Here is a 25,002-nt window from a genome sequence, read left to right on the forward strand (position 1 = left end):
ATCTCGTCACATAAGCTATCTATCTTTAAAAAAACAATCTTACTTTCTAAAACAGGTTTTTCATCTTTCGGGTCATTTCAAATGTTTTCAATAGTTCTCTCAGTGCTCTGCCATCGTAAGCAGCCGTGGAATGGCCGTGTCCAATTATCACTGCACCTATTAGGCTACTTGAAACACTGATTAAAATCCATAATTTCTTGCCATTCCACAAAAAGGTTTCCTTTTTTAAGGACATTCAATTTTAACACGAGACAGGCGCCCAAAGATGCTCATTTCTTGCAGTGTGCGCTCCGCCTTCTCCTGTCTCCGGCGCTGCGCTTTAAATAGCAGCTGTTTAAAAGCTCCTCACCATTCTCCTGTCTGCCGTGCAACACTCAGTCCCACTCAGCACCGCAGACCTCACTCATTCACACAATTTGTTTACTAATAGGCCCTCACATCCCGCAATGTCGGCCGCCAGCACCGAGACTAGTGCCCCACTGCCCACTGCCGGCAGCCGCGTCTTCTTCCAACCTGCGACCGCGGTGGGCTGCGTGGGCTCCGGCCCCATCACCGGGGAGGACCCGGTCCAGAAGAAACAGGGCAAAGTGACGGTCAAGTACGACAGGAAAGAGCTGCGGAAAAGACTCGTCCTGGAGGAATGGATCATTGAGCAGCTCAGCGAGTTGTACGACTGTGAGGTGAGTGGAGCATACCTGCACCTCCAAATCACATAGCATACGGTTCGTGCGCGCACTTGTCTCTGATACCCTCAAAACCATATGGGCATTTAGGGAGACAGGTGGACAAGTGTAGGCTGTTGAGGACAGAATGACACACAGGGAAACTGGTCCTTATGCAGACCTGCTTTGTCAATGTGATGGATGAGCATATGGCTGGCTTTAGACTCACTAATATATTTAATCGGTGAATCCTCGCTCTGTTTGACTGAGTTATGGTATGCTTTGAGTTGCATTATCTGGATCAGCTGGAACTGCAGCTTATCTCATCAGTAGATGCTCAATCACAGCGAACATCCTCCACTAAATAGTCCGGGTCTTCAGGTATATTGGTGTCTCTTGGCCCTCTGCGACACTGATAGGCTATACCTGCAGAATAGCGGAGGGCGTCTAAGCCACACAAAAGCTGCCTGGTTAAATAATGTGGCTCTTTGCTGAACTGCTGGGCACTCTTGACATTGACACGACGTATTGTCTCCTGTCTCATCCCTTCTGCCGTCGAGGGAGAGAAAAGGGAGAGAGGTGGCGTGGTTCAGCGAGGTCGAGAATGAGAAGGGGAAAGCGAGAGAAACCGCACGGTTGCTCCTTTTACGCACCAGTCGCCTCGTTCTTTTTGGATTGTGTCCATTTTCCGATTATATTTAAGATTTATGTTGAGAAATTGCATTCTACAATGGGTTTATCTTCACTAAATCGCTTAGTGTTTCAGTTTCTCTGGTTGTGTGAAACGATGCCCTGTGTGTTGGAATTAATTCCTCTAGCGTTTCCTCTGACCTTTTAAACCTTTATCACCTTTGGAGGGAAGATCTGTGGCAGACGATATTGACAGCCCATTTATTTTGCGCTCACAAGTCGCCTTCTTTAACATTTAAAGGGGTGGGGGAGGGGGTGTGGAGAGAGAGAGAGAGAGAGAGAGAGAGAAGTGGTAGAAAGAGAGAGATTCTATAGGTGATGTGTTAGTGCCACACACAGTAGCCTATGCTGCCTGAGCCAAAGAGGGGGGAGGGGATGGATTGGAGGAAAGAAGGGCAGTGGGTTAAGGATGTGCTGATGCTGTGACTCTCCTCACCAGCCAATCACCTCCCCTCTGCCTCTGGCCCCCTTCCTTGCAACAGAGGGTCTACACAGACACACGCCACAGGCATACCGTGTGTCTGTCACCTCAGACTCGGCCAATCAGAGATGGAACAGGCAGGCGTGAGAGTGCAGCCACATGTGCCTGCACACATGAACCTGTCTGACTTTCACTGTGGAGGGTGGGTGGGATGTATGGGTGTGAATGCTGGCGCGTGTGTGAGCCTATGGTGTGCATGTGGTTATTCATTTATGCAATATGCTGCATCTCCAAGTATTACTAAGATTGATTGCAGTGTGTGCGCATGCGCAGAAACACCTGCACAAATCACAGCAGGGCACTTAATGTCAACATCAAAACACTATTGTCTGTATCAGTAGCTGACAGACCATTGCAATGCAAATATTTCTTCCCCATAAAGGTAAATAAACTGCACGTGTGCAAAGCCATTACAATTTCCTTCCTTCCTGTGTCTCCAAACTGCTTCTAAAACATTACCAAGAGTGAATCTTTCTCGAGCTGTCGATCCCTAAGCTGCTGTTTTTACGGCTGTCATCTCGTTTGCGAGCTTCCTCTTCTCTTTACAGTCCTGCTGTGGTTCTCACTCAAGTTGAAAACCGCTGCATAGCCTGTCTGAGAGCGAAGACTGGTTTACATTTCAAAGCCGGCTGAGCTCTTGGCTGTGTGTCAGTCTGCCGTCAGCAGGTGCGCTTGATCTGCAAGTAGCATGATGCTACTACCCCCACACGGATCGACTGATCTATTTGATGTTTGGACAAGGGCTGGAGTGCACCGGCCCAGCGTTGATCTCGGGGAGTCACATCTTGGTCTTGCAACATTTGCCTTTCTCTTCCAACGGATGCTGTCCCGTGATTTGTTTAATGCAAATGCATGTTAAGCTCAAAAGTCAAAAACACTCTAGCAAATTGCAGGAAGCACTCGGTCTCTGTTCAATCTTTTTTTTTTCCACTATTGTAGCATTACCGTGGAAAATGACTTCACTCTCTTGGTTGCAGACGTTCCTTTTTTTCTTGACGTCAACTTAATGAAGGCGACTCTGCATTCCAGATTTCAATGCAGATATTCCCAGCAGCATGCCACCTCCTCATATTATGTCTTTCACACAGCAAATGGGATATTATCACATGATAATCCCCTGGCTCTCTGGCGTTGTTGCCAGTCTGATATCATGCTGGCTGCTGGAATAAGCACAGTGTTTACTGGTGGTAGAAAGACATGGAAGCTGGCAAGATTTCAGAGGACAGATGGTAATGAAACCAGTACATCATTATGTTGACCTATTGTCACTTTGGTGCATTGTTAGGGCTTTCTTTCATCTGTGCATCTGCCTATTCATCCATGAATAGATAGATGATGGTAGTGTTTGAGCAGGTGGTCTTTATTGATGATGTTTGTCCACATGACTGTAAACAGGAAGTAACATTCCTGTCATGGCTGTTAACGCCTCCATGTTCAGATTTAGATAGACACGGGTGTATATGTTTTGTGCGTGCATTGACTGTGTGTGTGTGTGTGTGTGTGTGTGGGGGGGGGGTGCTGATTTGGCTTTGCTGGTCTGGCTTAAAGGTCAGCCTCTGTATCAGTTTCATAAGAAAATCTGATACTAGAGAACATCACAGTGTGTTTGTGTGGGGGTGGTAGTTATGTGTGCTGATGCTGAAAGTAATGGAGGGTTAACTAGTTAGGTGAGAATTTCTGTTTCCAATTTCTCATGTGCAAAATATGTCCTAGGTCTCATGAGAAGCAAAAGACCTAAAGTGTTCGCACACAATAACGGCAAGTTCAAAAAAGGCTAACTGATACATATACTGTACATTGTGAAAATAGACATGTGCAAAAAGGAAAACCTTGCTGTCCAGAGATTCAGTTCTCAAAAGAAACGAACAACAACACAAAAATGCTGTGTGTGCACACATGACCACACACCCACACTGATAACCATAGCAATTATGTATCTGGTATGTTAATGATTTAGTTTAAGGCATTGCCATAAGTAACTCAAAATCTTATTCCCTACACAGAGATCATCTTAAAAGGGAATAGTTTAACATTTACTATGCTTACGTCTTGCTGACAGTTTGATTAGAAGATTGATACCACTCCCCCTTTTACTGACTTGAACTGGCAACCCTCTAGTTCCTTAGCCAAGTCCTCACAGATTGAGCTACTGCCGCCCCTTACAGAGTCTCCTGATGGACAGATAGCTTTACCTGCTGCTGAAGTCATTTCTAACTGCTGCTAACGGGCTGCTGTTATCTAGTTAGCTCAGTTAGTTTTGCAGCTAATGGTCATATTAGCTGACTCTTCCCGCACCAGGAGCTTGGAGCACCGGGGGAGTGTTATCACAGGAGCTTTAGACTGCCAGGAGGAGGAGGCTTTCAGGTCTGGTGCTGGAGGGACCCAGCAGGGAATGCTGGAATGCGGAATAAGCAGCAGAAATAGAGCCGGGCGAGCAGGCAACAGAACCACACTCAGCAGCAGCAAGATATTTACAAATCACAGATTTTTACTGCAATGCTATTTTTTCCCCTCTTCCTGTGTCTTGCTGTCATTCATTAAAATGTTTTTGTCCAACATTGGCTTTAATTTGCCTTGAGCTTCTGTCTCTCTTCTCCTCTCTCTCTTTTTCTCTCTCTCTCTCTCTGGGCGATAGGATAACAGAAGGTGAGTTCTGTCAGAGATGGATTCCCCTCTGCTCTCCTGGGATACATTGCCTCTATTCATTTAGCGGTTCGTAGGACAGAAAGGGGAGAGGAGAAAGAGGAGAGCACAGAGCGGAGGGGTGGCAGAAAGAGAGAGAGAGAGAGAACAGCCGAGAACCCAAGTTCTCCCAGTACAGCTCTTGATATTGTAGAGGCTTGGACTACAGCATCCTATTCTCTCCTTGTCATCTTCTGCTATTCTGTTGTCAGTCAAAGCCATTGCTCACAATTGCATTACACTATAAGTCAGGCATTGTAGTGTTTTCTCCTTCCAGCTCCTTCCAGTCATTACTTTTCCTCACTGGCTCTGCTTGTGATAATCAGCAACACTTTTATATATAATTACTTTGTATATAATAACAGTTTAGCTTATATCCATTACTGAAGTAAAATAACAGTGAAGGAGCCTACATCTTGATTAGGGCAACATATAAATATATATTAATATTCATTATTCATTAATATAGCGCTTATTTTCTTGATTAATTATTTGTTTGCTCTAAAAATGCCTGTATACATTTCCTAAAGCCTAAGGGGGTCGCCCATATTGTCCAACCAAAGGTCCAAAGATATTTGGTTAATTATCACATAAGACAAAGAAAAGAAGCAAATCCTCACATTTGAGAAGCTGGAACCAAATAATTAAGTTTAAAGTACTTTAAAGGTCCTCACCGTTTAAAGGATGTGTTGACAAAAAGTAAGTAGTAATTGTGTAATTTTCTTTTTTTTTTTTTTAGTTGCAGCATAATCCAAGTCCTTTGCACATCTTCTTCACAAACCCTCCCCACTAACACACTCACTCATTCAGTTGCCCACTGTTACTTTTACTGAGACTGAACCAGGCTGTGTTGAAGTGCAGATTAATGCTGAGGTCAAGTCTAAGTGATTTAAAAGGCCAGACGTGTCCGCACAATGATGAGTCCTCAAACACCTCAAAAACCTAAACACAATCAATGAAGGCTGTTGAAAAAAAAAGGCCTTTACATGGTGTGTTTGTGTGAGAGATAATAACACATCGACAGAGACTGACAGATTGGTGTATCTGTTGACAGCTCTGCGGTTCTATGCATGTGTTGTCGGGGTGCACGCTGCAGAGGAAGGGGAGAGAGACACTGTAATGCCCTACTTTTTCATGGCTCAGCGTCAATAGAGCCCCACTCAATGAAGCTTATTCATGTGTACAAGCACAGACACTGCCGACAGCTATCTCTCTGCCCTCGGTCCTTGTGTCTGTGTGTGTTTGTGTGTGTTTATGTCTGTGTCCATGGGGTTTGTATGGATGTGTGTAACATGCTTTTTGGGTTGATGGTATTCCGCTGCTCTTTGGCAGATTTGGGGTGGCGAGCGCGGTCATGGGTACTTTTCCACGAATGGATGAGCATGAGCCCCTTGTACTCAATTGTAACACACACACACACACACACACGGGTCAGTGTACATATTTGGAGCAAAGAGAACTGTAATACTAACTCTAACTAAGTCTTCTGCTCTCTTTCTCTCTGGATAATCATTACCACAATATGGGATGGGGTTGGTTAGTTTCCACACAGTTTTGTGTAGGAGTGCTGTCTTAAGCCTGTGTGTGTGTGTGTGTGTGTGTGTGTGTGTGTGTGTGTGTGCGCGCGCGCCATGGACAAAGGAATTTGGGTTCTGTTGCTGACCTCTCTTTCCCCTGGCATCAATGCTAACTTATAGGTCTTCTGTTTGAATTATTATCCCCTCCTCCCCCCTGTTTCTCCTGTGACCTTGTCAATAACATTTCCCTTCTCTCGCCTTTCATGGTTTTCTTGCTGGGAAGGACAACGACCATGTATTATGAGAACCTCATAGGGGTACCAGAGGAGTAGTAGACAGTGCAATTCAAGCCAAGTCATTAGCAACGGTCAATAGGTTTAGGAATAGCATGCCAGGGGATAAACACACACACACAAAGACAGAAGCATTGTGTTACCAGATATACTGTCTGTACACATACTATAGATATACAGGTGTGATCAGGCAATATTCAGTGATCTAGGTTATTGTGCAGGTATATAAAGGTGTTTCTTCATCATTTCCCCATTTATTGGCCTATTCATATGTGCATTTACCTGACGCTTTTGACTTACAATTGCTATACATGTCAGAGGTCGCACACCTCTAGAGCAACTTGGGGTTAATTGTCTTACTCAGGGACACAATGGTGGATGGGTCACAGTGGGGAATTGAACCCAGGTCTCTCACACCAAAGGCATGTGTCTTATCCATTGCACCATCACCTTTGACAGATGATGATGATGTGATTCAGTCCATCAGTGATGAACTGAACACATCGCACTCTGACTGATGGCAGGAAGAGGTCTTTGTCTATTTTTAACCAATTTGATGTGTATTACAATCGTCCAAAGGTCACAATTTTACAAAATGTTAAGGGAGCAAATGGGAAAGAGTAGTGAGAGACGTGTGGGAATTAAATAAAAAACAGGAAGAAAAGTACATGCATGCATCATAAATTTGGAATCCAGAATAACCACCATCATTTCACTTATTATTACAGCCGTGCTGACAGATCCACCCATTGGGAGATTTAGCCAGTCAATTGGGTGGTTTGCTTTAACGAGTGACCCTGATGTGTTTATGGATCTGGGGGGGGGAGGTCATTGTTGTGTCTGTTATCTGTGCTTTCGAAGCCAGACATTTATTTCTATCTGCCATTTAAATTGCATAGACACAAATAGATGTTTGCGTAGTGTCCGGGCACGTGTTGGCACATTTCATGTAGCACCTGCAGACACATGCATCTGCCGCTAAACAAATCAGAGGTGCTGACAAGAAGGCCTTTTAGCGGGCATGATAGCCACCAGCTGTTGAAACAGTTATAAACACATGCAGCAGAAAGGTGTCAAATGTCCATCTCAGAAGCAAAGCCAAGTGCAAAGGCCACAATGGTGTTTTTTTGTCGTGTTGCTTCATCTTGCAGTCATTCTCTACACTTTTTTTCCTCCCTCCCAATCTCAACTTCTGACCCACCGGGACGCCCGCCTACCTGTTTTTTATCCTCCTCTGCCTCCTCCTCTCTGTGATTTTCCCCTGAGCATTCTGTTACTCTGTCATCCCTTTGATGTTCACATACATGCAGTGTACAGAAACATTTAATGTATTAAAAAATAAAACACAATCAGTTTTATTACATCAACCAGAACAAAAGGAAAGAAAGATAACAAAAACAATGACGATAATATGTTGAAATGAAATGATTTAAGCAAGATTACATCTTTTTTTTCTTTTTCTTTTCCTGTTTCCTTTCCTCCCTGTCCTTTATGGTATCCCACTCTATTAACCCTGTATGCTATGTGTATGTCCTTAGCTGTGATACCGTAATGCTGCCATGGGGGGTTTGGATGTTCCTACCAACCCCAGGAAGGCATCAGGCATCAGGTATCAGTCTCTCTGCTGCATAGAAAAGAAAATAAAGGGTGAAAAATAAAAATATCCATGAAGAACAAAATGTCTGCAGGTTGTTAACTTCAATTATAGATCTTGCAAATATAGCCCCTCGAGCCCCAAGACATAGTCAAGTAAAAATATCTTGAAATGGCAAGGGCAATTGGCATTTATAGTCGAGTGACACATGTTCAATTTGAATAATTTAAATTTTTTAAACATGAACCACCAGTTTATATTTATGTTTGTTCAGTGAATTACTCTTCTTGTTTCAAATGCGATGTCAGCTGCCACCAGATGCAAATTGTGCAACCAGAGTTGCAAAAATGGAAAGCCGCTGAGAACATGGAAGGAAGAGATGTTGACTTTTCACACTCACACACTGACTTTCTTGTCTTCCTATGACATCTCCTCCCATCCCAAGATGATCCAGTTCATCACTGGTTTCATTGTCAGCGGGCCGACACAATTTATAAACTGGCTGTGTACGAAGAGTGACTCACTCTCTATGGCTGGCACTGCAAAGAAGATGCAAAACACGTCGTCGTTCACACGTTTCTGTGACTGAGACAGAAGGAGATGAGGGGAAAGACTGAGAGAAGGAAGATCATAGTTTTGACTTTCAAAGTCAGTGGGGTGTGTTCATGTGGGTGTGTAGTTTACTTGTAAGTCTACCTTTGCATGTGCTAAATGTCTTCATATTTGGCAGTGATAGATCCAATGAGTGAGCAAGAATTTTTATTTAATAAATTTGTTAAAAAATAACCTATTCCTGGAAAGCTTAGCTGGAGTTTATCGCTGCTACATCACTGCTTATACTATACACAACAGAGGGGTTTCTAATTGCCTCTGAACTTGAATAAATCTATTAATTTGACTGGCTGACTTTGCTTTGCTGCTGAGAGCAGAGGTCCAAATAGACCCCAGCTGTCAATTCATTAGCCTCAGTGAGAAACTGTGTGCCTGGTAAATACAGTAAAATGAATCACCCTGAATCACAAAACTCTGAAATAGAGTCACAAGACAGATGCTGGTTGAATCCACAACAACACTTTGTCTGGGCTTTAAATCAGGATTTTAACCAAAGTGAGCATGAGGTGATTTCGAGCATTTGTGTATGTCAACAGGTGCTATAGGCGTGTAAGCTGTTAGAGGGCGGCTGCTGCTTCAGTCGTTTTCTAAGGTGGATATGAGATGCCAGTTAGGAAGCATCTCAAATGTACTGGTTATGCAGCCCATATCAAACTGCATCTGAAGGCTGGGAGATTCCCAGCTTTTGTTACAGTATCGTGGCATCTCTGCTGTTTGCAGATGATGTTGTCTTTCTGGCTTTGATATACGTGATATTCACTGTGTTCTTGAGGAGTTTCCTGCTAAGTGTGATGTGATCAGTGTGTGTGATCATCAACATCTTATAGGAGGATATATATATATATATATATATATATATATTTATATAGGTGTGCTTTGGCTATGTGTGTAGCTGCTGAAGCTACACCGTGTGGCTAACATGCCCCTCTTCAAAATGTTGCCGTTACAGAGATACCACATGGAAGAATTGTGATTGGCCAGGTCTGGCTGCTTGTGCTCTTCCTCGAGTTTCCACTGCCTCTGGAGATTGTTGATAGTGAAGACAACATCAAGCAAGTTGAAGAAAGACTCAATAATCGTCTACTTTTCAGTAGCACACAATTTAGATAAGATGTCTCTCTGTCACAGTAAATGAAAGATCGTAAGCACGGCAATTGTTTCAGTTATAAGAGGTTAAGGCAAAATGGAAGTTACTTGGATGTAACTCCAGTTCTTACGTGCTTAGCTCATTGAACACTCTATTTCACAAGTAAAAAAGGATGTAAACACAGTTACGGTACTGTGAGAATACTGTCTGATATAATATATGAAATCCAACACTTGCTGCTATAGGTCTCTACTGTGGAACTGCCATTAACCCCTTGCAGTTCTGTCCCTAGATTAAGTCTGATTTTGTGGCTTTCTCCCCAGGAGTTATTTTCTTACAATTATACCAGTGCCATCCAGGTGCAGTGACAAGGATGTGTGCATTATATCAAACTGTGGTGGTGTGGACAGGACTGAGCTACAAAAGCAAAGTTGGTCCAAATTTACACTTACAGACAGGTATGTGGAAGCATTATTGTGGAGTATGCTTTGCATGTCAGACAAGACATGGTCGGAACACTTAGCTGAACTTTGAGCTCACTTATTGAAGTTGTGAAGGAAAATGACATGGGGCTACTACAACCCTACTGTAGAGAAGCAACTACGCTGTGAGGGGTGAATGTATAATGAAGACATTTATGTCGTAATGAATTCCCAAAATTCAACCTTTGAGGATTAATTCCCCCTCCCAACCCTCTTTTTCTAGCAGTTCCCCTCTCTGATATAGGATGTCCTCTAGAGTACAGCTGAATCAGCGTGGGAAAGAGCTTTTGCTGCAGCAGCTAACTTTATCCAGTGAAGTCACATCATCCGGGCTGCATGGTTTCAGCAAATTGCCTCGCTGGAGGGGGAAGAGGGAGTTGCTTGGAGTCGGAGGAGGGAGGAAGGCAGGGATGGATGGAGGGAAGGGGAGCTGTGGAAACATTTCTTTCTAAGACTGCACCTCCTGTACTGTTCTGAGTATTTCTTTTAATTTCCTCTGCATCCTGAAACATGGAAACCTTTATGGGAAGCCTGGCAAAGTCTCTGCCTCCATTTTTTATCAATTCTTCTGCCTTTGTCCTCTTGTTCACCTTGATCCTCAGGGCTTCTCAGCTGTTTTTTTTGACTCGTCCCATCCTCACCCTCCCATTCTCCAGTGCACAGTAGCTTCTCCCTCTACCTCATCTCACACGGTCTCACAAGAAAAATTCAACCCACCTTGAGCTCCTCCTCACTTTGATGTGACACAGCATGGCAGCGTAGAGAGAGGAAGAAAGCTGAGCTGTGAGGTTTTACAGTGTTGCACAATCCTCCTCTTCCTTCCCCTCTGCCTCATCATCACAGTGACCCACTTATCTGTGCGCTCCCCATCTCCATGCATCTCATTTTCTCCTCTTATGTATTCTAATTACTGCTCTCATGCGTACTTCTCTTCATTTCTTTTCACTTCCCAGTCTTTTTTCACCTCTTTATTACTGTCATCTCTGCACTGTCCCTAATTTAAGCATCTTTTGTTATTTCATTCTTTGGCTCATTAAATCTTTCCTTCCTCCACTTTCTTTTCTTTTTTTCTCTCTTTAATGACTTTTGTCTTGTTTGCAATATCATCTGAACATTTTGCCATCTCCTTACTATTACAATTCACCTCCTTCTCTTCCTGTTCTACCATCTTTTTCTACTAATTCTGTCCCTCTGTTTTCTCTTTTCTCTCTCTAATCTTTATCACTTGCACACAGAGAAGTGATTAAAGAAGCGTGGGTGTTAGTATCTTATTTGCCGGATAACTTCTCCTTGAAACCAGATCTGTGTGTGTGTGTGTGAGTGTGTGTGTGTGTGTGTGTGTGTGTGTGTGTGTGTGCTCAATAATATATAATTTATGTGTTGGATCTGTCAATGTCAGCCACATTCTGTGTGTATTACTGAGACACTCAGTTTCAATACATCTTTACAGGCAGAGACTGAATGTTCCTGTGCTCTTTGCACCACTGGAACATAACCCCACTGTTTCTATCTATCTCTCTCTTGCTCACACACACACACTCTGAAAATGACCAGAGAGAAAATGAAAACTGACGGACAGTGGTGTCTTTTGCTAAGCCTCCATTTTCATTTGAAATTGATACTTAGAAATGACATTTTTTTTGTCTTTCTGCTACAATAGCATTGAGCTGTTTTCTCACCAGCCAGCCAGAAATCCTTGCTAATAGGAGTGTGAAATGCCTCTGTTAGCCATGAGGCCTTAGCTTGCTCTTCATAGTGGTTTGTTGAGAGTCTCTCATCAAACAGACTTTATTTCTTGGATCAAAGTTCTACTGTGGTGTTTCAAGCACAAGTTAGCAGCTACCCAGCCATGATCTAATCATTACTGTAACTGTAGATTGTAGACTTCTGTGCATGACATACTTTATATATATATATATATATATATATATATATATATATATATATATATATATATTAAACCTAACATTATTTTATTTTATTATAACTGACCTTAGCAACAGCCCTTTAGCAATTATCTCCACAGGAAGTCTTAGCCGCTGTTCAATACAACTGGTAGTTCTAGTTGTCTGTTGTATGAGTAGGCTATGAATAGTAATAATCATGAATCACTTGGCCGAGTGAAGTGATTCCCTGTTGTAAGATATTTGACTCTTTGTTCGTGAAGAGCATTTAAATAGAGTCTGAATAGAGTTTGTGGTGAGTCACAGGGTCGGGCCGCTTACATTAGCTTTGATTCACTTCATCACAGACGAACCAGACTGAAAACGCTGCTGGCTGCTTAGCTGTTGGTGAAAACAAGTCTGACACACATGCACACACTTTCTCTGCACACAACAAACACACTGACTGGGCTGTTTCGCTCTCCGTTTCTCTCTCAAACTCTCTTTTGCTTGCTGGCTTCCCTACATAGTCAACTCAAAGTTGGCTTCATTCCAACAAACACTTTGCTACTTGTTATCACTCTTGCACACACTATCCTCTATGATACACACTAACTCTCTTTTCCTGTTTCCATCACTGTTTTTGTTTTTTGTATACGCAGACACACACATTTGCCCTCATCTGCACACAACTTTATAACTTCACCTTTCTGAACTGGTTGCTGACACATGCCTCTCCAACATGTTAAACCTTTATCCAATATAGCCTTGTCAATTCCATCATGCCTTAAATTGTGGGCTGATAGTGTCCCTCAACACCTCACTCAAAAATAAAGATTTTTCATCTGCATGCTAGCATTTTAAAGTATATTTCATTTATTGATTGCCACGTGTCCAAAACACAAGAAGAATTTGTATGTAGTTTGTTGTTCTCTTATGCACTTGTATGCTGTCAGGCATACTAGGGTTGTTTCTTTATGATGTGTGTGTTGTTTCTGCTGTTTGGGATCACATTAAAGAATAATCTCCTGTTGGTACAAAGTGTAGTTGTACCTAGCTGTATCTCCCATAAAATATATATGTTTAGGATGGTTCTGTATGAGCTGTATGAATGCCTTTTCAACCTGTGCATCTATCCACTGTGAAATAATCAGCACAAAATAAGATCTTGTTTTGGCATTATTTTAAATGTATTCATGTGTGTCTTGCCTGGCCCTCGTCTCCTGGCTTGTGCTCTGTCAATTTGTCACCCTTCCACTGCTGGCAAGATGGAAAATTATTTTCCACCGTGGGGAATGGGTGTGACCTCAACTATTTTAAGCTCTTAATCACCGGCAGGACAACAACAAGTTCCATGTCTATCTGCATGTTAAGTGTGTGTGAGTGTTTCCATTCGGTACATTTATCACACTGTGGTACTTTCTCACAAGCTCCACAGAGAGACAAAGCCCTGTGGTGAGCGTTTCTCTGCAGAAGTTTGATGGCAAAAGTGTGTGTGTGTGTGTGTGTGTGTGTGTGTGTGTGTGTGTGTGTGTGTGTGTGTGTGTGTGAAGACACAGCTGCAGTCATGCTTCAGACACAGGCCATGCTTGCCCTATTCATCACCAATCACAGTGATGGATAGATGGACAGATAGATTGATTCACTGAGTCCATGTTCATAGATTGGTAGCTGCTGTCAGGTGTAAAAAAAAAAAGTCAACCTTTCATGAAGGAGCAACCGTCTTTTATGATGTGTTCTTGAAATTCTCGTTTGGATCCTTAATGGGTTTCATCTGTCCTAAGGGCATGAAACTTGCTCAACCTCATCTGTCAACCTTTCAGACCTAATTTAAGAATAATGTTGCTTGGCCATTTAGAATTTTTCTGATAAGCCACCCAGATGGTAGGGGATTTTGAGAAATGGTAAATGGACTGTACTTGTATTGCGCCTTTCTAGTCTTCTGACCACTCAAAGCTTTACACTACATGTCACATTCACCCATTTATGCACATTCATATACTGATGACAGAAGCTACCATGCAAGGTGCCAACTCATCAGATGAAAGAAAATAATCATGCACGCACACTCACACACTGATGGCACAGCCATTGAGAGCAGTAATTACAGAAACAGTGATGTTGAACATAAAGGCTTTTTAAAAGCACTGAGGGCTCTGATAGGTTGGGAAAACCTGCATTTTGTGCGTTTTAAGGCTTATTATTAATTATGATTATCAGAATGAACTAGTAAATCTAATCTTTAACCAAATACATTTAATATGTGATTTAAAGGTTATCTTTACTATCATAATTATTTTAAGCCAGAAGTTGTAGAAATGGTATTTACTGCTATTCGACAGACATTAGCTATTAGAGACATCATAATGATTAGATTTTGCTATTTCCTTATTTATGTGGTATAACAAACTGACTTATTAAGACATTGCAGCATGTATTCTTCAAATACAGAAAACAGGTTATATCATTAGCTAGCCTAGACAAGTTTTTATTTTTCAAAAATTGCTATTATCTAGGCACAATGATGTTATGGTATAAGAGATGCCAGATTCTGGTCACTTCAACTCTGTTTTGACCATCTAAGATAACTTGTGCCTGTTTTGTTGAGCATGTTGTTCTGTTTGTTTATGCTTGTTCTGTGTATGTACATTGTAAGACCAGGGTTCAGATTACTCATATGATATACAAACACCTGGCCAATAAAAGTGATTCTGATTCTGAAGTAGCTACTGCACTTCGGCTAAGGAACGTGGGGCTTTACATAAAAATGAAAAATTCAAAAACTGAGTTACTAATGCATTATATTCATCATGTCTTCCCCTATCTTTAACACTACGACCTCCCTTTCTCCGAAAATCTCTGTCTATCCATCCAGTCATCTGTCTGCTCTTCAGTTTGAAATAACTCGTTTCTCCTCTGATGTTTTGGATTTGCATACATCCTGAGTCCTCTAGTTCCACAGCATACACACTTAAATACTAATAGATGACAGGCTTTGATATGTTCTGCCACATTCCCTCGTTTCTCAGCCTTTTTTTTTGGTTTCCTTAATGAGAGAGGGATTTCAGAGCAAGACCCTCTCACTAAGACAGTAATACAGATTTCAGAGAAAGAGGTTGAAGGGCTCATCTGTAGAGAGACTGAGATGCTTAAAATGCTGAACAAATGCAAATGAGATATGTGCAAGCAAGGTATGAGTGTCACTGATGCCAAGTGGAATTTTTGACTATGCAAACAGACATGAGGTTAGGTCTATGTGTTTAAACATGTACATTTGTGGTGTTTTATATGTGTAATCACAGTTACAGTAATGATTTATATGAAAAATGTCAGTTGCACTAGGTAAAGTAATTCATCTGTAGTCATACTGTAAAACATAGAGCACATAATGTACCACACTTGCTGCTTGTCTTACATTTGATATTGTAATTTCAAAGGTATAATTGTGAGCTAATTCTATTCTGTGCACATAACGCACCCACGCAAAATTGAAATCACAGTGACTGAGCTTTAATGCTTAGAGCTAAAATCAAATCATCCTTCCATCCTCCATGTTCCCGAGTCTGAATACCAGTGCATGCTCCAGGCAAAAGTATATATGAGTTCTCTGAGAGGCTTAAATACACACATAAACATGCACACATACACAACATGTTTTATAACTGGAAACAGTTTTAATATTGTAGCATCCAGGGTCAAGGGAACAGGGGATCATCCTCCTATGTTACTGTCATGTTACGCAGTAGGTATTGTCATTTTGGAAAGTTGGTCAACAGCATGCATAAAATAAACTTTTTAAGCCTTGTTCGCTGCCCAACGAGGGTGTTCAATCTAAAATATGGCTTTTTATTGGAACCTGACTGCACTGATAAAAGATGATAGAAGTTAGTCTAGAGAATATTGCACTGGGATGCAGTAGAAGGAGATGCTGAGTCACCAGACAAGAACACCAATATTTTTAAATCCTTGCTCTTGAAAGATCTTGGTTATGGCAAATAAATTATGCTAAGGTTCGGGAACTAAAACACTTGGTAAGGGTAGAAAAAGATTGTGGTTACAGTTAATAAAAAGGCAAACATAATTGCAGGTCTGCAATGGAAGGCAAACTGCGGTCTTTTGCATGAAAGTCCTAATTGCTACATGTCCATTCATTCCACCTCAACCTCCACGCCCTCACTTTCCACCTTGTTACATAAAGGGCATACTATGTCCTGCCTTCACAATGAATGTGGCCATTGGATGTAAATCGTGAGGTACAAAATCATCCAATATAGATGTATTTCCTTGTGATACTGGCGTGGGACAGCAGCAGTAGAGTCCATTTTGCTTCAGTTATGCAGAATGTTGCTGGTGAGTAATAAAGCTGTTGGTAAAGAGCACCACCTGGATGAAGGAACTACACTTGTTTCTTTGGCTTTAATTCCCAGAAGGGAGAGTTTGGAAGATACATCATGTGGTAGCTGGAAGGGAAGGGTTGATCCTCCCTGCATGCCTCTTTTGCACAAGCCTTGTGGTGAAATAAAATTGACCAGAGGAACACAGGACCTTTGAAGTGGTGCTAAGCAAAATACAGTCTCTAAAAACCAAGCCACTAAATTGCCCGGCCCTGGCAGCGCAACATTACTCAATGACATTTCCATATGATGTCTGCTCTTAAAAGGCAAATATATGTCCGGGCTGTTAGGAGCTTGAAGTGCAGATGTGGAAACCGCGATTTGAATACATATTTTTTTGTGCTGAGGTGAAACAAAGGAACTGAAAGTGAGAGCAAGTGTGTAATTGGGGTTGGTTTTGGTGAGGGGTTAGTGTCTAAAAAAAGTAAAAACATTGTGAAAATCATTCCAACACAATGATTCTTTAGTTTTCCATTTTAATTTCCTGTTTACCTCCTCTCCTCTTCCTGGTTTGCATGTCATTGTTATCTTTACACTCCTCTGTTTCAGCAACTCACTAACCAAGACTGTTTTTCTCTTTTAGGAGGAAGAGATGCCGGAGGTAGAGATAGACATAGATGACCTGTTGGAGGTCAACAGTGATGACGAGAGAGCCAGCAAACTGCAGGTATACCCCTGTGGCTGTGTGTGTGGCTGTCTTTACACCTACATATCTATTTTTAACAAACCCCGTTGTAATATACTGCACATGGATCAACGTATAGGTACCTACTTTCACAGTGTACATACTTCAGTCAGTAATTTCCATCAGCTCCAGACAACATCCCTGTATGTCTTGTTCCTTTCAGCTGTGGGTTATACCCTAAGAGTGTTCAGACACATCACTGTGTGTTATTCATAAGTTCAACTGCTGGGTCTTTTATGCAGTTTGTGTTTGTTCAACCCAAACAGCCAACAGATTGACTGTACAGACATTTGCTATAGCTAGCTAGCTTGCAATATACGCATGATTGTGTGTGGGTGTGGGGAGTGTGTTTGTGAGACAACTCAGCCTCTGACTGAACTCATAATTCACCAGGAACCACAGTCCTTTCTACCATTTATGAAGTAGATTCGTAAAGTCTCAGTTTGACGCAACTGTGCGGTATCTAAATTTTGCTTCCTGACCACACCTTGAGAGCTAGACACCATGTTTTCTAAATGTGCTAAAGGAAAAGCATCGCTTTGTAGACAAACTTGTCACATGACTGCTTTGAGAAACTGGCATCACTGCCTTTTCTGCTGTATGTTGGATTTCTCCTTGTATTTTTCATAGTGCCGGTGCATTCAAAGACACTGTTGTTGTTTGATTCTGGCAGCCTGATGCTTAGCAATGATGACTTACATAACCAACATTGTCTGCCAGTCAGTTTGACCCTAGCTGTACGGAAAATATCTTGAAGTGACATGTTGTTGTCATGTTGTATTTGGACGGTTATTCACACAAACAAAATCCATACACCAACCACTGACAAAACTGACCCGAGGACATCAAAGTGTACCTTCATTTTACATTTCATCTTAGCAAATAAAAAATGAAAAGTCCATGAGATGCCCACTCATTCCCCTTTTTTTGCCTTTTACACAGGAATCATTAACAGACTGCTACAAACCAACAGAGGTGAGTATGTTTAGTGTGTCCATTTTATTGGATAGCATCTAGCTATCCAATAAAATGCTCAATATCAATGACCTAGCAGCTTGTGTGTAGACGAACATTATTGATGTTCACATGCACTGTTCGATTTGCAGAGTATAGACCACTGCATGTTAAAGCATCATGTCCCAGATGAGTATGTTTAATGTATGGTGACACTCACACACATTTATTATCTATTTCCACAATAGAGACAAAGGTTAAAAGGACCATAAGCTAAAAACACACATGCACGTGCGCACACACACACACACACACACACACACACACACACACACACACACACACACACACACACACACACACACACACACACAAAAGACAGTGACACTGATGCTAAATTTGTTAAGTTAATAGATTTGACTAGGGTTAGTATATGTAGAGGTATGGCATTGGGTCAGCCTGTGACAGACACTACTAGATCACTGGAGTCCAAAGCTATGGAAGTGTCCACTTCGCACACACATACGCACTCTATGAGGGGCTGTCGCAGTGAAATAATTTCCCCTGCGGTTGTATGTTGGGGCTTAACAGCGCGGTATTATCGTATTTTTCAACAGTGAAATAATTTGGTGCCATATAGCATTGTGTCTGTGGATCTCACCTTACTGCACAGTAGTGATGTGCGATACCAATTCCTATACGATCCAATACCAAGTAATACCCAGGCTGTTATTGCCGATACCGATACCGATACTTTTACATATTTTATTTCTAGTTTAATGTGACCTCCCCCTCCCCTCCCATTTCTGTATTTATGAGGGAAATAAAGAGTAGGCTTTAGGCTTACCAATTCCAAATAATAGCTGCATAATGACAAGACATCAAACTACTGTCATATTTTTTAATTATAATAAAACTATCCTGCTCAGAACTGCCACTTCATTACATCATCATATTATTGTGACTTAATCTCAGATGTTTAGCAAAGTTTGCGGTGTATTTCACTGTCTTTGCACACACATCACACACAGCATCATTATTACCTTCACAGATACAGACAGACATGACTGCTTTTACAGTCAGTCATAGTAAGTATTCAATAGCGGGAAATGTAAAGGGCTGCAGCAGCTCACTCCAAAGAAGCTCAGTCACAGAGCCATAGCGCAAGTATGGCTATGACAGGCGGAAGGAGAAGTAGTTCCTATCAACCAGTATAATTAGACCATCCTGGTGACCGTAAGATACTTATGATAAAACACACAATCACTCCAAATGACTGTGTTTACGATCCTTTTATGTGAGTATCGGTCCAAGAGCAGGAAACGTTGGTATCATAAATATCGATACTTTAGTATTGACTCGCACATCACTACTGCACAGCAAGCCACTAACAGCAGCTTTATGGTCGGAGCAAGTTAGCTGCTTGGAGCTAGTCAACAACATTGCCAAGCAAACTCAGTCTTTTTCACTACGCTACGCTCACTACACATTACGCTCGTTATATTAGTGAGCTTCAAATGAGGCTTACCTTTCACAGTTTTTCTCGACTGTCCCTCAGGATTACAACATTAGTCCAACATCACCGAGCCTGCTAGCCACATTAGCCGCGCAATATGCTAACGCCAAGTTAGCTAGCCTTTAAAATAAACAGTAAAACAACACAAAACACGGCAACACTTACAGCTTCCAAGCTTCAATTAGGTCACATACAGCCCATGGCAATCCGTCCTTGAACCGTTACAGAGCTTGTTACGGTTGTGAAACTTTTGAAACACTAATTTATTAATTTAACACACCCTGAAGTGTAAGGTATGAATATTGCGGTTGTTGCGGTGCTTGTCATCCTCCGCGGAAGGCTTGACCAATAGCGCGGTATTTCAATTTTGTGGTTATTGCGACAGCCCCAGAATCTAAACCTTTGTGAATAGAGTAGCACAGATGCCATTTTGAACACAATCTCAAAAAGAAGGTATCACCTGGGGATTAACAGTAAAAAACAGAAGCAAAGGAGAGAAAAGGTGAATGCGGCAAAAGGTTGGGAGTGATGGAGGGAGGATGAAAGGAAGAATGAGAGCACTGTTAGAAAAGGGGACACTGTACAAAAGGTACAAAAAAACACGAGATGAAGTGAAAAAGTAAGCGATAGAAGACATTACAAAGAAATAGGAAGAGGATTATGCATAGGAAAATACAGCTAGATGGAGAAAGACAAGTAAGAGTATAGGAGAGAGAGAAGGAGGAGATAGAGGCATCAGTAATTAGGTCATGAGCAGCGTCACCCATAATGAGGGATTCTATTCCAGCATATTCTCAATCACAGTCACACTTTCGTGGACCTCCTATCTATACCTCTCACTTAAATCCGAGATGCAGGTTTTCTTTGTCATTTATTCATTTAGCAGATGCTATTATCCAAAGTTATATATGTCAGAGGTCGCACGCCTCTGGAGCAACTAGGGGTTAAGTGTCTTGCTTTGTTGGATATGTCACAGTGGGGAATTGAACCCTGGCCAAAGGCATGTGTCTTATCCACGGCGCCAACACCACCCCGAAGGGTAATACCGCCATAACTAGAGTTTGTTCCGCCATGTTTGTTTTCCATCCCTATAGTATGACTATAGTGACTAGTATGACGAATTTGTTCTTCGTGCATTCAGCACAAATCAAGACATTTTTGAGTGAGCTTTGCTCAGTATACTGAGCTCTCCCTAAAGGTGCGTTCCCACCGAAAGCGAATCCAGCGTTTTGGGTGGCTTGATTACATACATACTCAATGCAAAGACGCGAATTTGCGTGATGAGGCATTATCAGCGGTGAGACTGTCCAAACGTCACCGGCGGCTTCGGAGCGTTGTTTGGAGAGGACCAGGCGAGCGGTGTAATGACAATCCACTGGCCGACGGGGAGTTGCTAAAGAACGGGGAAGTGGACGGGGAGTAGCACTGACAGACATATGAATTCATATGTCTAACAAAACGGCATCATATTGTAGTTATTTCGGCATCAGTTTGATCCGTTTTTTGCAATTAAATCACAGCCAAAGGGTTAACTTTATGTTCATATAGCTGTAGTATCCGCGGGCTGTGTTTATTCGCTTAAAACGCCAAAAAAAAGTCCAGCGGCCAAACTCGCGCGAGTAAAGAGAGGCGAATATTAAATTCACTTTTGGTGTGAACGCAGCTTTAGGGTTCTCCCATTCAGTTACCCATGGCACAAATAAACTCAATCTAATTCATTGGGTGTCTATTACCATGAAAAGCAGACCGTCACATTTGTTAATGCTGCATTAGATGTCAATATAAGACCATAAAACATACTGCCACTATGTGTCAGATTTTGCGTATGTGTCAATAGTTTGACATTTTGGGAAATACATGTATTTTTTCTTGTTGAGAGTTAAACGAGAAGATCGATACCACTCTTGTGTCTGTATACTAAATTTGAAGTTAAAACTAGCAGCCGGTTAACTTAGCTTAGCACAAAGACTGGAAACCTAGGGAAATGGCTAGTCTGGTTTAGTCTGAAGGTATCAACATCTGCCTAGCAGAACCTCTAAAGCTCATTATATTTTGTTTGTTAACACAAGCTGTGGTTTTACGAGGTCTATCTTCTGTATACTACTAGAAGATGTAAATTAGTGAGCAAAAGAGGTGCTAGTTTGTTTTTTACACTGGACAGAGCCAGGCTACCAGTTTCCCCATGTTTCGAGTTTTATGCTAACTTTTATCCAGAGTCCTCATTGCGTGTCTAGGCAGAGCATCCAGGCCAGGCTGCACCTGAACACACACTGGGCACTTCTTCGTCACGTTCTCCATGGAACCTACTCCAGGTCATGTGGGTCACGTGTCCGCTCTGCCTAGTCCAGAGACACTCTGGCAACGAAGAGCGGCCCTGGAGAAGAAGTGACAACGTTGCTGGCTGTTTACAAACCAACCAGAAGAAAAACAGACACAACAAGAGTTACACATAATGACAATAAAGAATAATGACAGTAAAGACCAATATAATAAAGCCTTTATGCTTGACTCAAACTGTTAACTCATAGTACTCCTCGCATGTGTGTGTGTGTGTGTGTATGTGCATGTGTGCATGTGTCTGTCTAACTCTCTCTCTTCTCTTGTCTCCCTACAGGACTTTGTCCGTGAGTTGCTGGGCAGGATAAGGGGAATGAGAAAACTCAGCGCGCCAACTAAGAAGGGCCTATAATGGCTGTAATGTCAACCATCAACCACTACGTCATCTCAGCTCCACGTACTTAACCCACTCAACATGGACTGTCATCACAAAAAAAATAATGTATCTAAACATAACAGCATTAGTAACTATTCTGCAACCTGCAAACATGCACCACAAACTCCATGCATATAGCACTAGTCATTCATTTCACTATCACATAGAATAACAAGTGTATTATAATATCTGACTGTTGAGAGGTACTTAAGGAAGAGCCAACACTGTTCAATAGCATACAGCCACAATAAAATGTCCAGCCCTGGAACGTGCCAGAACTGCAACTGTGCTTTAACATGAATACCACCTAATTCCACATTTCAGAGCCATGTTACAAGCCCATGCTGTAATTCCAACAGCCATACTGACTAAAACACAAACAAATCTCAAAAAGGGAGGTGGTAAAAACACGTTTGTACCGCAGTAGGTGTGAAATTAGCTGTAGCACTATATAAACACAGTGCTTCATGATTTTGTCATTTTTTTACTGAGGTGTTTTGCTGTTAATTCTTTTTAAAAATGTACTGTATGTTGCCATTTATTGTTCATGTGATTGAAATGTGGTCTTCAACAGTTTTCGTCCTACTTTAAAGTCGACCTCCTTATCCTTACTCCGTCAGCACCTGCAAATATAAGGGAGCTCTGTAGTTTTATTTTAAGCACAAGGCGCTAATACATCAATTCTATGCTTTTGTGAGATTGAAACTCTAGGAAGATTGAAGGAACATTTTAGGAAACAAGGCTAAAATAGTGTGACGATTTTTGCTTTTTTACCCGCTGTTCTAGTACACTTTTCACCACAGCAAAGGCATGATGGGTGTTGCAGTTCTCCGTATGAGACTGTAAAACCTGTATGATTGGCAGCCTTTCACTTATTATGTTATGTGGTTTTGTTCATTGCTCTCCCTCATCAGAATACATATCAGTTGGTCTTTTAGGTTGAAGCACAAAGCCCAAACATTGTAGTTGTTTCTCACACTCTGGTTCACGTAACTCTGCTAACTTGCCTCTCTAATAGTGGTTGATGTTGCCTTTAAGAATTTTCAGGACCAGTTCACCTTTTTCCTCAGCAATGAACCTTAACTACTGACAACCTAGAGGCAAAAATGGTTGAGAAAGAGAACCTGAGGGCAACTTGAAACTTTGACACTTAAACCTGTCAGGTCCTGTAAGGGAAGGTGTGCCAAAACTGAGAGTATTACATCATAAATGTCATATGTCATAGAGGCAGTTAGTGCGACACAGCATGTCCACAGAGATTGTTTAAGTTTGTCTAACGTCTTTGGTTGGGCGCAGAACTTCAAGATATTGTTAAGATGACTTTTCCAGGTTGTAGAAAATATGTTGTAATTGCAAAACTCTGGGTTTAAGAGGTGGATTTAGTTATTTATTGTTGTTAATGATCTTCTGCGCACCACCACACTCAAAAACCTGTAAGCTCTGGTACAATCATGACTCTTGTTATGGGGTTGGGCCCAGTTTCACTTCCGAGCAGTCAATCGTGAACCAACCGGAATGGAGCAGACCTGAACCTGCCAAGTGATGTATACCCTCAGCTGCCAAAGACAAAAGCAGGGCAATGTTTGATTTTAACATAAAACTTGCAAAGCACCCGTCTTGCATGCTAACAGCAGAGAAAAAACACTGATAAAGAGTATAGATATTATGAACTTATAAGCAAAAAATACTTTTTTGACATAGCTGCCATGTCTGACTTTGTAGAACTTTTTGTGTTGAACCAACGCGGCTGTCACGTTGGAGAGAATCCAGGAAAATTTTAAAAAATGGTGCTGTTTTTGATGTTCTTCCCAGGTTTTGGTTGTATAGGGCGCATTTTAACTGTTGATTGATGCCAGAGAAATGTGCCTGCAAGAAATGTATGTCTTCATTGATGGGGTGCATACAGTCTAAAGTGGCATCCTCTTTGCATTTCTTTTTCTCAATCTGAACTGGGATGGATGGTCTATTTGTTTGAAAAAGATCACGCGTTTTCCGGATCAGTAAATTGGAAGGAAAAGTTGAAAAGGAAGCCATTACAGACAACAGAGATGCATCCAGGATTCATGCCGAGGTACTCCATAGGATTTTCTCTGTCAAGAAACAGTTCAGGGGCAATAGGCTGATATTTTATAATTTATGGGATTTCATGTGGAGAGTATTTTGAAAGTGTCCATACTAGAAAGCTTTATGTTTGCATGTGTTTTTAGAGTTGCATGTTGAGGGGAACATTTTGTTGGCCCAAAGGTTTTTATTTCACAAAGTAAGACACTTTTCCTTTTTATACCTTTTATTATTATTAAGACTAAAATATTCAGTTTTTCAGCTGCAGTTTTGTTTTTCTGTACATCCACAATAAGCGTTCTTGTTTTTAAAATGTAATGTGGCGTGTGGTTTGTTTTTGCTGATAATAAAAATGCAGAAGGACTCTGTACTATTTAAACAGATGTCTTCCCTGTGTATTGTTAATTTTTTTTATAGATAAAATGATGTGTGTGTTTGAGCTTTATTCAAACCAATCGTTTTACATTTTGGAAAATATGCTTATTTGCTTTATTACGGTAAGTTAGATGAGAAGAGCGATACCACTCTCATGTCTGTCAGGTATATATACAGCCAAATTAAAGCCAGCAGCTAGTTAGTTTAGCCTAGCATAAAAACTGGAACAGGGAAAACAGTTGACTCTGTCCAAACTATTAGCAACTCTAAATCTCACTAATTAACATCTTGTATCTTGTTTGTTTACAAAAATCTAATTGT

At 41.5% G+C, this 25,002-nt stretch overlaps 1 protein-coding gene across 1 annotated transcript; it reads left to right on the plus strand.

Annotated features, from left to right (window-relative positions):
• Positions 1 to 359: 359 nt before the first annotated feature.
• On the plus strand, positions 360 to 24,689 carry ppp1r14c (protein phosphatase 1, regulatory (inhibitor) subunit 14C). Its single transcript, XM_038727358.1, has 4 exons — positions 360 to 680; positions 16,961 to 17,044; positions 18,005 to 18,037; positions 22,147 to 24,689. Exons 1-4 carry the CDS (start codon positions 447 to 449, stop codon positions 22,219 to 22,221), a joined length of 426 nt encoding a protein of 141 aa, XP_038583286.1. The 5' UTR covers positions 360 to 446; the 3' UTR covers positions 22,222 to 24,689.
• The last annotated feature ends 313 nt before the right edge of the window (positions 24,690 to 25,002 follow it).

Source organism: Micropterus salmoides, unplaced genomic scaffold (assembly GCF_014851395.1).
Source record: "Micropterus salmoides isolate LMB-PRFRI ecotype aquatic unplaced genomic scaffold, ASM1485139v1 Ms_hic_scaffold_18, whole genome shotgun sequence".
In the NCBI taxonomy this organism is placed as follows: Eukaryota; Metazoa; Chordata; class Actinopteri; order Centrarchiformes; family Centrarchidae; genus Micropterus; species Micropterus salmoides.

Coding starts and splice junctions, on each gene's coding strand:
- ppp1r14c (XM_038727358.1), top strand. CDS start 447: ATGTCGGCCGCCAGCACCGAGACTAGTGCCCCACTGCCCACTGCCGGC. Junction 681..16,960: donor GCGAGTTGTACGACTGTGAG/GTGAGTGGAGCA, acceptor TTTCTCTTTTAG/GAGGAAGAGATGCCGGAGGT. Junction 18,038..22,146: donor ACTGCTACAAACCAACAGAG/GTGAGTATGTTT, acceptor GTCTCCCTACAG/GACTTTGTCCGTGAGTTGCT.